The 16,258-nt window shown below is 32.4% G+C and overlaps 1 protein-coding gene across 3 annotated transcripts in view; it reads left to right on the top strand.

Moving 5' to 3' along the window:
* The first annotated feature begins 7,122 nt into the window (after nucleotides 1-7,122).
* The window catches only part of LOC129218121 (glycine receptor subunit alpha-2-like), a 133,557-nt gene continuing 124,421 nt past the window's right edge, over nucleotides 7,123-16,258 (top strand). For all 3 annotated transcript variants that reach the window (XM_054852329.1, XM_054852328.1, XM_054852330.1), the window contains exon 1: nucleotides 7,123-7,329. In XM_054852329.1, the coding sequence (XP_054708304.1) occupies nucleotides 7,211-7,329 (119 nt within the window). In that variant the 5' untranslated portion in view covers nucleotides 7,123-7,210. The remainder of the gene's footprint in view (nucleotides 7,330-16,258) is intronic.

The raw sequence follows: 16,258 nt of genomic DNA, 5'->3' as shown, positions 1-16,258 counted from the left end.
GGCCTTCCAGTAATTGGGGGGAGGGGGAGGGCAACTATCGCTCTTGGAGGAAATAGGCACCCCTGCATTACGTGTGTGTGTGTGTGTTAAAGTTAATAACCACTATCAAGCTCATCAAGTGGAAAGTTTATCCAGAGATACGACAGCTTTAAAACAACAGCTTTAAATTTAAGTTTTATCTTATTATTGGTGATGAAAGCAGACCCATTAAGGGGGTCAGGAGGTAGTAGTTGACTCTCCTGATATTCAAAGAAAAAGTATTTACATGTGCTTGCAAAAGTGTAGTATGGTTGGGGAGGAGGACGCGGTGGAACGCCGCCGCCGTCACCCGAAATATTTGGGTTTTTTATTATAAAAACAATGCAAGTATAATGTAAATTGATTTCAAACCACCTTTCTCTCTCTCTCCCTCTTCACGAGCCCCCTAAACCCTTTTTTTCAAACTACAGCACTGTGTACGTTTTCCATTTTTCATTTTTTTCCCTCCTTTTCATCTTCTGTGCCTTAGCTTCAGTGTACAAGCTTCCTTATTCCCGTTCGCACCCAGCGTCACGCGGACGCTACGCAACGATTCCTCTCCTATCAGCCCAGCGTCACTTATCCGCTACGCGCTCTGATCGACGCTGATGTCCCAGTGTCACGTATATGCTTTCTCGAAATGGAACGATTGAATGGAATATTTAAACGATAATAGATGGCGCTAAATGGCTATAACTTTGATCATATTCGAGTCACATGGTATTTGACCTTCATGTACACGCTTTAGTTTCTTATTTGGGCCTCTCAATGGGATAGATTTTTTTTTATGTAAACAGTGAATCACTGCTCTGCGCATATGATTTGTGAGGTCTCAATTGCTCTTGTTTATATCTTTACTTCTCTTTTTTTCACGAGTAATTGAAAGAGATATACATCTAGCTGAATAAATTATGGGGGAGGGAAGGAAGGTTAAAATATTTTTTGCGTATGTGTTCCAGACTTTTGGGATTCCCGTTCAATGAGAGTACATGAATGATTTCAAGAGGCCTGAAGTTTATGATTATTTTTGAATCCTTTCTGATATTGTTCTTCTGTATTTATTCTTTTTCATTTAGAGAATGGAAAACTGCAATAAAAATGGTTAGCGAAGTGAGTGAAAGGGAATGTTTTCGAGTGAATTATGAAGCAGTTTTAAGACTTGTCGCGTGGGAAATATAACTAGTTTAAATCCGGTGACCTAAGTTGTTTTAATCAAAATTACATAAGGAACATGTTTTTTTGCTACATTTCTTTTTCTTTGATTCCACACTCACGATGTCAAACTCTAACTCTGTTTTTGTGCACATATCATTTAATATTGTGCACATGGTTAAAGTTTTAGTATTCTACTTATTTCACTTCTTTCTAATAATGTAATGGTGTTTATATTAATAATTAGTAATCAGTAGTACATTGTTTAAGCAAAATTAAAAATTCAAGCCATTATTTTGAGATGCTGATTTTATATGAATATTTTTGTTCAGTTAGGCTTAACTGCTGTAAACGCTCGGGCCGATGGCGGCGTTCCATTTCAGAACGTTCGGTCCCGTAGCTGCGCTTCGTTTTTCGAGCGCTGGTCCTCAAGGGGTTATTTGGTTTCCTTTGAAAATCAAGCATGAAAAGAACGTTAGATTCTAACGTTTCTCTTTATGGAATCTGAAAAACGTTTCTTCAAATATCTCAAAAATGCATTTCTGAAGATACTGCGCTTTAACGTTCCACGGCAGATTTGACCCTTTCCCCAATAAAATTTTGAAGAGACGAGCCGGATAAAAGTATATTTTTGCATTTTAGTGCATTTTAAGTTGATTTCCCTTCAGTACCTAAAGTGTTATATATAATTACAATATTACTGATGTATTATGTTTTAAGTATTTCTTGTTATAGTTCTTATAAATATTATGTATGGGTATTTCCTTTAGTATCTGTGAAAAGTTAATTTGTATACTTAAAACAACATAAATTTAAAAGAAACTTCTAATTGAGAAATTTTAATAAACAGATGGATGTTAAATAGAAATAAGATGTATACTAAAATAAAAATTAAAGACGCCCGTTGAAAGAAAAAAAAAATATACTACTGACTCTGACAAATATGATACTGAACAAAATAATGATTAAAAGATAGAAAATTCTGGCACAAGGAACATTTCATCAATTTAAGTCTGGTACTGATATTGCAGCGGTCAAACCACTTAGAAAAGCAAAATCGCAAAGGTGTTTCAAATGGAGGTGGCTGAGTTTGTAATAACCCAGACTTGTACCAGGCAAATTCTATCACGTCTGAGCATTGTGGTGCACTAATCTGGAAATGAATAAGTGATTGTAATGTTTTTGAAACAAAACGCGTAAAAGTTATTCCAGTATTAAAAAATAAATAAATAACATGCAATATGTTGTGCATTTACGTTATAGTCACTTTTACCTGTAGTGACCGGTTTTGTTCGGACGACAGGGGTTGGTATAACGAACATCGACTATATTAAGAGTTTTTAAGAATAAAAATAGTCCATAATGTAATTTACAATATCGATAATTTTGAAGTGCATATTATTGACTTACTATCCGTTGTTTTCACTTTAGAATTTAATTTTTTTCGCATTTTGAATAAAAAATAAAATATTTTTCCTCACACCTGGTCAGATAATATGACTTCATGTATTAATTATCACTTCAAAAAAAAGAAAAAAAAAAAACCTTATACCGTAATCCATGACCATTTTATTTCAGCATTCAATGACTATCCATTTTATTATCTATGTACTGTATGAGCTCAAATTAACCTGTTTTTTGTACTTATTCATAGATATTCTCCCAGATTATGAAGAACTACTTACAACACATTTCCTTAATAATTCACTTAACACACTTAAAATACAGTAATATTCTGAAATGTATTATTATCACGAATGAAATTCTAAAATTTACGTTTAATTTTCTTGTAAAGTTGTCGTTCCTCTGAATAAAGCTATCTACTTTCCACTTCATAAGCTTGATGGTGATTCTTTAATTTAACACGCACAAGGAAAGGATTAATGCAAAACATCTTTCACACGCATTGCCTTGCAAGATGCAGACGATAAAATAGCGCGGTGTTTTAAATTTCTTGCAAAATCTTTAAATTTGGCGAATTAAATGTTTTCTTGAGGTTTCGACAGACTTTAAGACCCCCTATCTCGAAAATGAGGGAACGAGGGCACACAGTTCATGGTTCAAAAAAAAAATGTCTAAATATGCTCTTTCAAATGCGATCATTTTCAACTTTCTTCATGATTACTCCATACCCGGACTTGAAGACCATTAGACGACCGAGAGAAGTATACCGTTTCAAACAGAAAAAGAATTTTCCTAATCGGTTCAGGCGTCTTCTAGTAATCAGGGAGCATACTGCATAAAAAAATTACAACGAAGTCTGTTAATTAGTATTGCCATAACTGTAAATTAAACTGACGGCGTCATGAAATATTAAATGTAGAATTTATATCAAACTTCAGAAATCGGACATCAGTTACGTTATATTTATTAAAGAATATAAATTTAATTGTCAGAGGGGGGGGGGGGATTTTTGTCTTCAATTCCCTTTGAATTGAACACTAAATATATTTCAAACTGAAATATTAAAAAAAAAATTAATGACTAAATGAAGTTATTGATTGGCAAAAAATTTTTACATTAAATCAATTAAATCAATTAATTCAACTATTTCCGTAGCGAGATACATTTAGTTTACTTTTTTGCTACATGAGTAATAAATACATTAGTAAGACTATAGTTAAAATTAACAGGCGGCACCACGAAAATCAAACATCCCGATGAATGAGAATTAAATATTGTTCTAGACAGGATTCCTCCGTTGAAAAAATGCACAGTTTACGCCAAATCTACGTGTCCTGTGACGTATCGCTATAAGCTGACGAAAGCTGATCTACGTAGCCAGAACGCGAATGAAATTTCAAGTTTCTTTGATTTCTCCGGGATCCCTTATCAGATACAGATCCAAACAAAATTAACATGGGACCATCTGGAAAGTATACCGATCCAAAAAAAAAAAGATAATTTTTCAAACCGGTCCAGTATTCTTGGAGTTATACGAAAACATACATAAAAAGCCTCAGTACGAAAGCATAACCTCCTTTTTTGAAGTCAGTTAAAAATGTTTGGAATGACAAATTGGCTCAGTAAAGGAAAGAAAGAGTAAATAGTTCTTAGTAGTAATATTCCATGTTCAAATGAGCCAATTTTTAAATCTTAACCACTTTTTGAAATTTTTCGTTAAATCCTTAAACGGTGAGTATGTATATATGCATTTTATTTATTTATTTTTTTAAAAAGTAGCGAAGTAGCGACTACTTTAAAAAAGTAGTTTAGCTGCTACATTTTGAAAAAAGTAGTTGTAGTTGTAGTTCGCTACAAGAAAAAAGTAATTTTTCCGACCACTGGATAAGCTCAAATTACTTTTTTTTTAGATTTTTCTAATAAAAGTTACGTTTTGGAGATTTTTCTCTTTCAAAATTTCGATTTTTGATCACTTTTCGGAGTCACCATTTTGGTATGAATTTAGAAAATCTTTCTAATTTCTTTATTTTTCAACAATTAAGCTGAAATAGGTATCAATTTCAAGTTGATACTTTTCTCTTCAAATATAGTGGGGTGATGCCACTCCTTATCTAAAGTCAGTTTTTATATGATTTTTTAATTTGGAGATTTAATAAGTCCGGAGTACCTATTAATATCTGCACCAACTTTTTTTTATAGTAAATTTAAATTATTCTTCTGCTACGTAGAAAAAACTAGAAGGATGTTTTTTGTTGTTTTGAAAAAAAAAAATAAAATAAAATATTTTTTGCAGAGAATTTGCTTCAAATACAAATTTTCTGTAACTTCAAAGCCTTTTTGAGCTTAAAAAAGCACAAAAACTTTTCAGAACAGTTGGTACTGGAATGTCAAAGAAGGAAAACTGATCAGCATCAATCATAAATCGCTAAAAATTTGTTCACTTTGGAAAAGAAAATAATGCTAAAGCAAAAACGTTAAGTGCAAATAAGTTCAATAAATATTGAAAAGTAAAAACATGTACGAATATTAATGAGATAAGAAAATCTCTATGCCCCCCCCCCCCAATAAGTTTTAAGGAAGTAATGTGATTCCAGCAAAAACTTTTTGTGTTTGAATGAACTTCTCCAGGAGATTTACCTTATTTCTATGGAATTTTTATGCGAAATATTTTTTATGCAGAGACTGTTTACATGTGCAGATCCAAAATCAGTCTCTGTGACAAAAAAAAAAAAAAAAAAGTCAAAGATATATTTTAAAAATGTTTTCGTGAATATTTTATTTTTTTACTATTTCCCTCAAAGTTTTTGCTTTAACTTATGTGCATTCGAAGAATTAAAATGCGATGAAATCACTGTCCTAACCAATAATTTGATCCTTACGAATTTAATTCAAGGGTTTTCATCGTAGTAATTAAATTTAGCTTCAAAAAATAAAATTAATAAAAGGGTCAAAGAACATGTAGTCCCATGACCTAATGGTGCATTCGAAAAAGAATATGGTAAGTTTCAACAACTTAACATGGAGAAATTTGAATCTGATATTAATCATATGCATAGGTAATCATTTATGTTTTTGCAGCATCATATGTATGATAATAAGAAGCATCATAAGTTCATTTTTTTACTAAAAATTCTCAGTCGTTTCCATTCATTTCCCACACAACCAATCCCTTAAGCACTCCATCTCAATCCTCAAACAATATGAAAATTGTATTACTCATTCAAGCAACTAATGCAGAGTTAGCCACTAACTTCTAGACACGTTTGTGCATTTGTCGTTGCAAATATTTTTTTTTACATTGTTCATTTTATTTCTTTTTGCAGTCCCGTGAAGAAGTAGTCATTTGTAAATTCATTTTTTAATTGTATGTGTAAACAACATTTGTTTATTCTTTACTAGAAATCTCTTGGTTCTTTCCATCCATTTCTCACCAAACCAATCCCTAAACTTGTGGCGAATTGAGGAAGTTCACCTGGTAGCGTTAGATCCGGCGGCGAACTATTTGTCACAAACTCAATCTTCACTGCAATTTTTTATCTACATAAATAAAATGGTACACCATTTCCGTCTGGAGTAACTTTTCTTGGTTAAAATAAATATTTACAGCAATAAAAAGTAATGTTCGTGGTAAACATAATTTCGTCAACTGTCCTCACGACGAGGGCTATCTCCGAGGCCGGTTACAAGTCCAGCTTGCGTGAGCTCTTCATATTCGGACGCGTCAGAGCGTCCGATCTCTCCGAGATCTTTTTCCTCAAGTCCTCAAATCAATTTTTTTTCCTCGCCTTCTCATCAAGGGGCGTGTGTCTTGTCCAGTAATTAATTTTCATTGAACGAGTGATGGCGTGGCGATCGACTCCTGGTTCAAGGAGCAATTCCCATTTGCTAGGACGTTGACTCCGCGTGGTCTACATCCCACCTACGGTCTGCGGACAAAACCAGACACAAAGTATTTTCGCGCTCGAATCCGAGTTAAAAAAAAAGAGGCGAAGCCGCCAAAGGCCCGACCGTGTCCACTGATCTATTCAACATCCAGACCGAGGGGTGGCATTCGGGGTCAAACGCACCAGGGGTCCTGTGTCGGTCATACGCGCCACTCTCCGAAGGCGCTGCTTGCAAGGGGTTTTTGGAGATCGTCACAAATTCACCATCGCAATGCTCAAACAATACGGCAATTTCATTACCCCATCTCAGCGATCAAAGCCGAGTCGGTCATTAATTTCAAAGCACGTGTTTGCACTTTTCTTTGCAAAAACTCTTACTACATTGGTTTTCTTATTCTATAGTTCAATGCAAAAGTAATAATTAATATCTTCTATACATGTTTTAATACGTTAATTCTTTACTGAAAATCTGTCCTTTCCGTCCATTTCCCACAAAACCAATCCCCTAAACGCACCATCGCAATCCTCAAACAAAACAATTACATTACCCCATCCCAGCAACCTATGCCAGAATGTGGCGGTCTCCACAGTTCCTTGCGCAATGCGAGGCAGAGCGAAAAGACGAATTTTTACGGCTCTCTTTGTAAACCAGAACTCCGATGACGCTGTTGGTAGTCGGTATCGCCGTCTCTCCCCGCGTTAAGAGCACGATTCCATGCTTGTTGAGTTGGCTGATTTACCGATAGTCAACTATGACCCACCGCATGGGATGCTTCGGAAACGGCCGCTTCCAAACAGTTTATCTGTTTATGATTGGGTGTTTATTTTTATCCTGGAAGATAGTTATCACAGACGATCTCAGAGAATCGAGGTAAGACTTTTTTTCTTCAAGCAAAAAGTTTTATTGCTTTTGCATGCACATGCAGTTTTTATAATTTTCTCTTTATTTTTCACACTTCTTTTTTAGTGTATCCGAAAAGTATGCATTCGAAAATTAATATAAAAATTGAGATCTGAATTTAAAATGTAAGCACACTTAAGAGAGGCCCAACGTTTCAAAAATTTCCGGAGGGGGGGGGGGATGACGACAAAGGGTTTGTATAAAATACATTTTATAGGGAAAAAACAACAAAATATATACAAAAATGCATAATTACATTATGTTTCCTAAAATAAGGGGAGTCAATTGAACCCTACCTCCTTCTGATCGCCAAAATGCGGTCAATTAACTTCAACATTTTTTTAAAAATTAGTACTAATTTTTGCAAAGAAATAGGATTATTTAAGGAGTAAAAATACTAACATTAATAAAGCACTGTTAAAAAAAAATAATAATAATAAAAACATGTATTTCAAATATGCTTACAACACATTCAGATAACTACAAGTCTATCGTTGCAGTAATGCTGAATTTGGAGATGATGTAGAGTAAAAGTTAACGAGTACATATGATTTAAATGCGTTTTCTAGCATAAGTATAGAATTGAAGTTGAAGATAGCACCGATATTAACAAATACAAAATACTTGCTGTAAAAGCATAAATATTCGTACAATTATTTTTTTAATCCAGAGACAGTTTAGCATTAATTTTTAGAAATACTGTACAGCCATTTAAGACGCACAATTCATGCTACTACCGTGTACTTGAACTCTCTTATCCAACTTCTACTTTACCTCAGCAGTTCTGCTTTGACACTCTCTGTCATCTATGTAGCACCTACTGTGTTGCACATTTTAAATAGACATAAGGTGTTGCACACTTTCACGATGAAATGCGTGAAATTACTAGTACAGTCGAAAAAAATGTCTTATTTATCAAATCCGCCATCTTAATTTTTTCTCTTGCCCTGTACACTGAGAACATACATCCACCCAATTGTAATCAAAAAACGAATTTGCATTAGAACCCAATATTCTATTATGTAAAGAACAATTTTAAATCAGACTTTAATCTTTTCCGTTGGTAAAAGTTAGAAAAAACATACATACTAAGACATGTTTTTGTTTCATTTCTTGAAGTGTAATAATGTGGTGTAGTAAAAGTTGCTGATAAAATATTTTAAATCTATACTTTAAAAAAAAACAATACAAATAAAAAAAAACTTAACATTTACAAAAATCATGAAAATGTGATTTTTAACAATGGTTTTGGTGTATTTTATGAAATGTTTCCAATAAACTTATTTTTAGTTCAAAATGTAGACTACGGAACCCATAAAATTAGCCGAAACATTTATTTTAACGTTTGATTTTTTAAAATAGTTTTTACTATTTAAATTAAATTTCCACATAAAATCTTTTAGTAAGGTTATTGCCGTTTGAAAATGGATACGTTTTTTCGATTCGCATTTAATCTTTACCGATAAAATATTTGATTCATTTTATTTGTTCAAATCGAACACGACAGCAAACTGTTATTGCATTGCTGGAAAATAAAAGAAATGAGAGAAAGCTTGTGCATGAGAAAATAGTGCAACAATTACTCATTTTAATGATGTAATCGTGGCATTTTTATTTACTGTATTCTAGATCAGATTTTCTCAGTTCCACGCATGGTTTTTCGGAAGCCTTTTGATGTTGCTAAAGTTTTGAGAAACCCTAGCATTTAAGTATACATATAATTTTTGTGACTATTTAAGCTAGTGTTACACTGCAAAAAAAAAAGCTGTTGTTTTTACAGTAAAATACTGGCAGCTCGCATTCCAAAGAAAAACTGCAAAAATTACAATTCTAAACTGTAAAATTTGCAGTAATATACTGTTTTATAGCAGACTTTTACTGTGACATTTACAGCGATAAACTGTAAAATTAGCAGTAATATACTGCTTTTTAATAGAACTGCCCTGTAAAACTTACAGTATCAAACTGTAAAATTAGCAGTAATATACTGCTTTTTAATAGAACTGCCCTGTAAAATTTACAGTATCAAACTGTAAAATTAGCAGTAATATACTGCTTTTTAATAAAACTGCCCTGTAAAACTTACAGTATCAAACTGTAAAATTAGCAGTAATATACTGCTTTTTAATAAAACTGCCCGGTAAAACTTACAGTATCAAACTGTAAAATCAGCAGTAATATACTGTTTTAGGAATGACTTGACCTGTAAATTTAACAGAGATAATATGTAAAATTAACAGTTATATACTGTTTTGTAACGGAATTGCCCTGCAAAATTAACAGTATCAAACTGTAAAGTTCGCAGTATTATGCTGCGGAATCAACTGAATTGTGCTATAAAAGCAGCAGTAGTATACGGTTTTATAAATGATTTGTACAGTAAAATTAACAGCAGTAAACCATAAAATGAAGTTATCAATTTTTATGCAAAATGGTTTTTTCACCGTATCGTTTTTTTTCATAGCCGAAATCACTGCTTTTACAGCTGAAGAACAATATCGAAAAGTAAAGCAATTGAGTCAGTATGTACGTTGTATAAATCAGCCTACATACGAAATATGTTCCTTTTCTTAAGTTTTTCAGCAACAAAAATAATGTTTTAGGCTATGAAAAGCGACAAATAAAGAAATATAAAACACTTTTACATAAAAATAGTTAACTGCTGCTAAATATATGTTTTATTGATATTAATTTCCTTGTACACAAAATAAATCAATGCCCCATCTCAATATTTTATAAACACATGTTAAAGAAGAAAAAGTGGTGCATTTTCATTTCTACAAAAAACTTTTAGCTCTATTGCAGACTTAAAAATTTTCAAATTGAAGGAAATTGCAAAATATGGTCTGAAGCTTTATTTTAAGAACAGTTATAGCTTTTTCATAATACAAAACTTTTTGATCCATGGAGGTAGTAAAAATGAGAAAGGTTTTTTATATATAACTGAAAATACTACATCATATCTTCACTAAAAGTACTTTTTTCACTTCCAGCATTATTGTAATGCTAAAATGTGCAGCATAACGTGAGAAATGTTTTGCAATATGCAATCCATTATAACTTTAAGTTTATTTTAACTTTATGCATGCAATTCTCTGCATTTATTTTCCTTTTCTGGTAAAATAGATTATTTTCACAGTGTTGCTCTTTTTTTAATATTATAAGTTGCACTTGGACCTACTTTATTTGAGAAATACTACTGACAAACTAATTGTATTTCACACTATATGTGCAGTATTCAGCATTTAGACTGCACAGAATGGTTTTTATTGTATACTGATTATTATAGATTAGATAATACTTTTTCCTATTGATCTTTTAAAGTTTACATAAATGAAAACAATAAATATGTGACAGTTCAAGATTCCAGAGCTATTAAACAGAAACAGTTTTTTACTCGGTATAATAAAATCTGTCAGGTTCATGAGTATTAGTATTGAAAGTTAAAAATTAGTTTTACTACTCCAAAAATTATATAACTTTATATTATGTTATACTGTTTTCATGAGAAAAAACGAAACATTCACACCATTAAAAATTGCCAAATTATTTTATTTCGTATACATTACCTATAAATATAGATTACTCGTTTTTACAGTGAAATTACAGAAATTCATTTAAAATCGAACGCTAATTTTTTCAAGGCATCACGAACATTTTTACATGACATTTTTTATCACGACATTTTTACATCACGAACTTGATTCTTCTTTGTGATATCTTTGCCGACTTAGGCACCATCATTAGAATTTATATTATGAAAGCATCTGTCAAAATAAAAATTGTTAGAATCTCATAAAACTTGTAGACACCAAAAAACATACATGGAAAAATCAAATTATGTAGGTAAAAAAATACGTTCTAAAATGATTAAAATTATGACTCTGAATGATCTGAAATTGCCTTGGAAATTGCTTTTATTTTGAAACCGCTCAACATATACCTAAATTGTGATTGAACCGTTGATTGTTTGGCAGCAATTTGCAAACTACGCATTTGCAGAGGTGGTTATTAATGTTTAATTAAAGTAGACCTAATCTGGATACTTTACATAAGAACTCAAAAAATAAAAAAGAAAGAAAATAATATCTTACATATTATCTTTCATGTAAAGAAATGCACTCATACTGGTTCCTGAAATAATATTTTAAAAAAATCCTTGTAATTTTCGGTATTTTTGAAGGATTTTGTAATTTATATAAGACTGTTGATTAAGAATAATGTTTATTTGTTTCGATCGGATAACTGAAGTGATCGGGAGAATAACTCCTTCTATAAGTTAAGAGAAAAAAAAACAGCGGAAAGTTGTCCAATATGGGAAAGCTAGCATCTTGGCCTAAAGAAAAAAAAAGTTTTAAAGATAATAAAACTTGAAACTAGTTTCTTCTTAGAATAAGCTTCAGATTACCGTATTGCAATATATTATTTCAAAACAATAATTAGGATGAGGTAGATATATTTTTTTTAGAAAATGGAGCAATGTCGACTTTTAGGACAACCAATTCGGAAATATTGGGGTATTCATTTAAAACAATGAATACCACATCTAGCCTCTTCTACCCCGCCCCCCTCCCGAGTTTTTTTTTTTTTGGTAACCGATATTCCTTTCCAACACTTGTTAAATAGCTCGAGCTATGTTCAATGGATACCAACTTCATTTTCTTTTTCTTTGACAGCTCCCCATTATTAGAAATATTTAGAACTCTGTCTGTACTTAATGTGAAATATTTTACTTTAATTTTTTTTTAATATTTTTTTTCATATATTTTATTCCACAATTTTGTTATTACATTGGTAAAATTTCATTTTTTGGAGTTTTTTTTTTTAAGTACTAAGGAATCGCAGAAAAGAGTCATTTGAGTTGAAATAAAATAATATCGTAAGAATATTCTATCTTATATATGTCTTAATATTTAAGCATAATTTAAGATGTTTCATTTATATTCTATGTCTTTCAAAATGGGAAGCCCCCCCCCCCTTTGTTTTGAACAGCCATCGATCTCCCTATTTAAGCCAACAGCGATCCTTTTTTTTTTTTTTTTTTTAAGTGGCACTTCTTTTGAAAGGTTTTACACAAATTATCTTTAAGTTTTTCAGAATTTACCTGAAATTTGGAAGAAAATTCTTTATTTCCAAAATCAAGATGGCTTAGTTAAAGTCAGTTCAGTAGAAAATGAAAATCGGTCAGAAAAGTTGAAAGTTTTTAACAAAAGAATAAACCGTCAAACATGTCAAAAAGTGGATTAAATCTGGTAGTGCCAGTTCTAATCATTAATTGTAAGTCCACATTTGGCCCGCCGTCCTTGTTGTAAACAATGCTACCCTTCTTGAAAACGCTTGCCAGAAGACCGCACCACTTTTACTGTAGTTTTAAACATGCTCACATTTGCAAAATAACTGCTTTTTATTTACATTACAATAAAAATAATCTATAATTTTGTTTGATAAGTCAAGTCTGAATATGCGAAGAAAGTTTCATACGCTTTAATACATCGTACTTTAAACTTTAACGTTGTTCTCATTATGAAGTTGGCTTTAAATTTTGTTCCTTTAATTTTTACAAAAATACGTACAATAAATAATAAAGTACTCAGCATTCTGTTTCGTTCCTTCGATTTTAATAACATGTAAAAACAAAGAATCAATGTTCTAAAATTTACTGGAAAATTAAAATAATAATAATACTGAAAGAAATGTACGCCTAATTTAGCTCTAGCAACAGAAATTTCTATATTCCGGTGATTCTGGAAGTGTTAATATTCAACTACCCGCAAAAATTAATATTGAATTACAAATTTAAAAAACTCAAGACTTAATATGAGTAATAATGAATTGTATGACCGATCACATTTCAATCAAAACTAAATAAAATTTAGTTTATATTGTTCCAATACATAGTTCTTGATTGTAAGTTCTTGATTGTAACGATACATAGAACCTGACAACGGGCCACAAAAATCAGCTTCAGGGAACCAATATGGCACGCAGGCCGTAGGAGAGGGTTCAGTGCCTAAGAACGCTCTAAAACTCAAAAGTATTCGTGATTACAAATTACATCCGATACAAAAATAGAAACACAAAAATATAAATGAAAAGAGATACTTATAAACTTCCGTTGCCGGCATTCATGTCACCAAGTGAACCATCGCAACGTCGTTTAGACAAGATGCTTCTTTGAAATCCCAAGCGGAACACAACTGCGAACTGCCACGAACCCATTATTCCATTCAATTCTGGTCACAAGTTACGTAGTTCTTTACATTTGCATACCACTAAACTCAAAGAAATAATATTGCATTAGTGAATAAATTTAAATGAAGTGAATTCAGGCGGCTAGAATGAAATTTATAGTTTAAAATTTTCCGAAATACCTAACGCAACCATATCACCCGGCACAAATTCAAAATTAAATCAACTACAATTTTTTTTCCTCCGTAGAGGGACAGGAACAAAATATTCGCTAGCATATTCCTCCCTTCTTGGTACGCCAGCACACGGAAAAAAGGAAATACTTTAAGACATAAATAAAAAATATATTACAAGCCATCCGTTTGTGTGCACAAATTATAACTTAAACATAATGGAATAATTGAAACATTTCAAAAAAAAAAAAATACTTTGAAAAATATGTCATTGCAATTCAATTTTTACATAAATTTTCCCTAGAGAAAAGTTTTGTAAAACAATCAGCTAAATTATTTTTAGTTTCGACAAATTTTATCCCAAATTCATTTTCATCAATCAAATTCCTTAGGAAATGGTACCCCACATTAATCTGCTTAGTTCTGCAATTTTCTATTGCAGAGCTAGAAAAATCGATCGCTACTAGATTGTCACAGTACTAAGTACTATCTATCAATCTAAAATTCTTATTTCTTTTCGTAGCCAATTAATTCATATAAAATTCTTTTGATCCGCATAACTTCCTTAGATTGTCCACTAAATGAAATATACTCCGCTTCCATCGTTGACAGTGCTACGCATTTTTGTTTGAATTTACACCATACTATTCGTATCTTATCCAAAAACACAAGCCCCCCCCCTCCCCCGCCATTGAAATCTGGTCGTCGTGATTCGAGGTGTTATCTGAATCAGAATGACAATAATTTATTCAATTTACAGACAAAATTTAGATTTTAGGGATAGACAAACCCTTCAGGTTGTCTCACAAATCTCCCCTTTTTAAATCCCCATATAAATACGCATTGCAATCATCTACTTGGAAATGGACCCAATGTAGCTTATACACAAAAATTGAAAAGAAATCCTTAATCAAAGGAAATTACTGGAAAGAACGCTTGCGAAACGTATCCCCCCCCCCCCATACCTGGTTGTTACCTAAAATTACCAGTCTTGCCTTAAAGCGCATTATTTCATTCTGCTCATCTGTTTTTAAATCAAAACCCTCATCTGTCTCCTTTTTCTTTCTAAAATTTTCAGTCAGTGGAACCAATTCGTAAACGTTTCTTTCTCAGATCACCTGAATTTCTTGAGCCATTGCGTTTTGCCAATCTTCACTTTCTGGCGTTCTCAAACTTTGTTTCAAATTTGAAGGAATTACATCTTCGGAAATGTTAGCTTCTAGCTTACTTGAATTATCCCCCCTATCTTCATCGGAATTCGATCCTTTTGTTGAATTATCATCACAAGTGTAATCAAAATATATTGGGTCATATTTAATGTTATTTTCAGAACAATAAACCTCGGCTTCGTGATTCAGACTTTAGAACCGTTGTCGTGTCAATAGAATAATACATATCCCTGAATTGTCTACTTTGCCTTGGTATTTATTTAACCCTATTAATTCTCAACATGCTCGATTTTATTATTCTCAGGATAATATTCTCCTACTTCAGATTTCCACAGTAGTGAAATAAAACTGTGTCCCTCTGTTTCCCGTTAATTTTTTACGCCCCCAGAATTTATTTTCATCGACTTAAACATTCAGCGTTTTTGTCATTTCGCGATTTTCGGGATCCCAAATTCTATACCCTTTCGTATAAAACGCATATTCTACCATGACTCCATGTTTAGCTCTCATATCCAATTTGTTGATTTTCTGTTTTGGAAGTCCAATATACGAAATACAGCCAAAAAACACGGGAGTGTTTAATAGATGGCTTTCTTCCCCCAAATAGCTCAAAAAAGGTTTTGGTTTTTCCTTTTAAAATCGCTCTAGTCCGTAAGTAGTGGTAGCATATAGCTGCTTCAGCTCAAAACTGCTGAGGCAAACCCGATTCCTTTAAAAGTGTCCTAATTCCATTTATTAATGTTGAGTTATAGTGTTCTATGATGCTACTTTGTTAACTGAAGGATTTGTTGGTTTTTTTTTTCAATTCTTATGCTTTGATCGCTAAGGTAAATTTCAAAGCGGGAGTTCAGAAATTCCTTTCCGTTATCGGATCTTTCCCGCAAATCTCTCTGTTCTCTTTTGAAATCTGACAAAGTATTCAAAAACCTCACTTTTCTTCTTTAAGAAACAAACCGGAGACTTTCTTGAAAAATCGCCTATTATTGTGAAAATAATCCCTCCAGCCTTAAAGCACTCAACTGCTAAGGAACCCATCGCATTTAAATGCAAAAGATCTTACCCGGCTTTGGCTTGAACCTCCGTTACAAGTTCAAGCGAAATTCTCCTATTTTTCCACTTTACACGGATAACAATCTGACATACTTTTACTTTTTACATGCAGTGAAAGACAGTGAAGTACAGAATCACATTTTTCAGTATTTCTTTTCCTTTCTTTCGGTGCTTAATTGCAGAGGTTTATTTTGATTAGGACTACAATCTGAGTGCTTTGCCTCCCTTACGCATGATATATTTTATTACACATATAAACAACACATGAAATAATTTACATCACAAAGAAGGGAAAGTACAACCGGAACGAGAATGGGA

This window comes from Uloborus diversus, chromosome 3 (genome assembly GCF_026930045.1).
Source record: "Uloborus diversus isolate 005 chromosome 3, Udiv.v.3.1, whole genome shotgun sequence".
NCBI classification, from domain to species: Eukaryota; Metazoa; Arthropoda; class Arachnida; order Araneae; family Uloboridae; genus Uloborus; species Uloborus diversus.
Note: the sequence above shows the minus strand (reverse complement) of the source record. Positions and strands in the feature narration are given on the sequence as shown.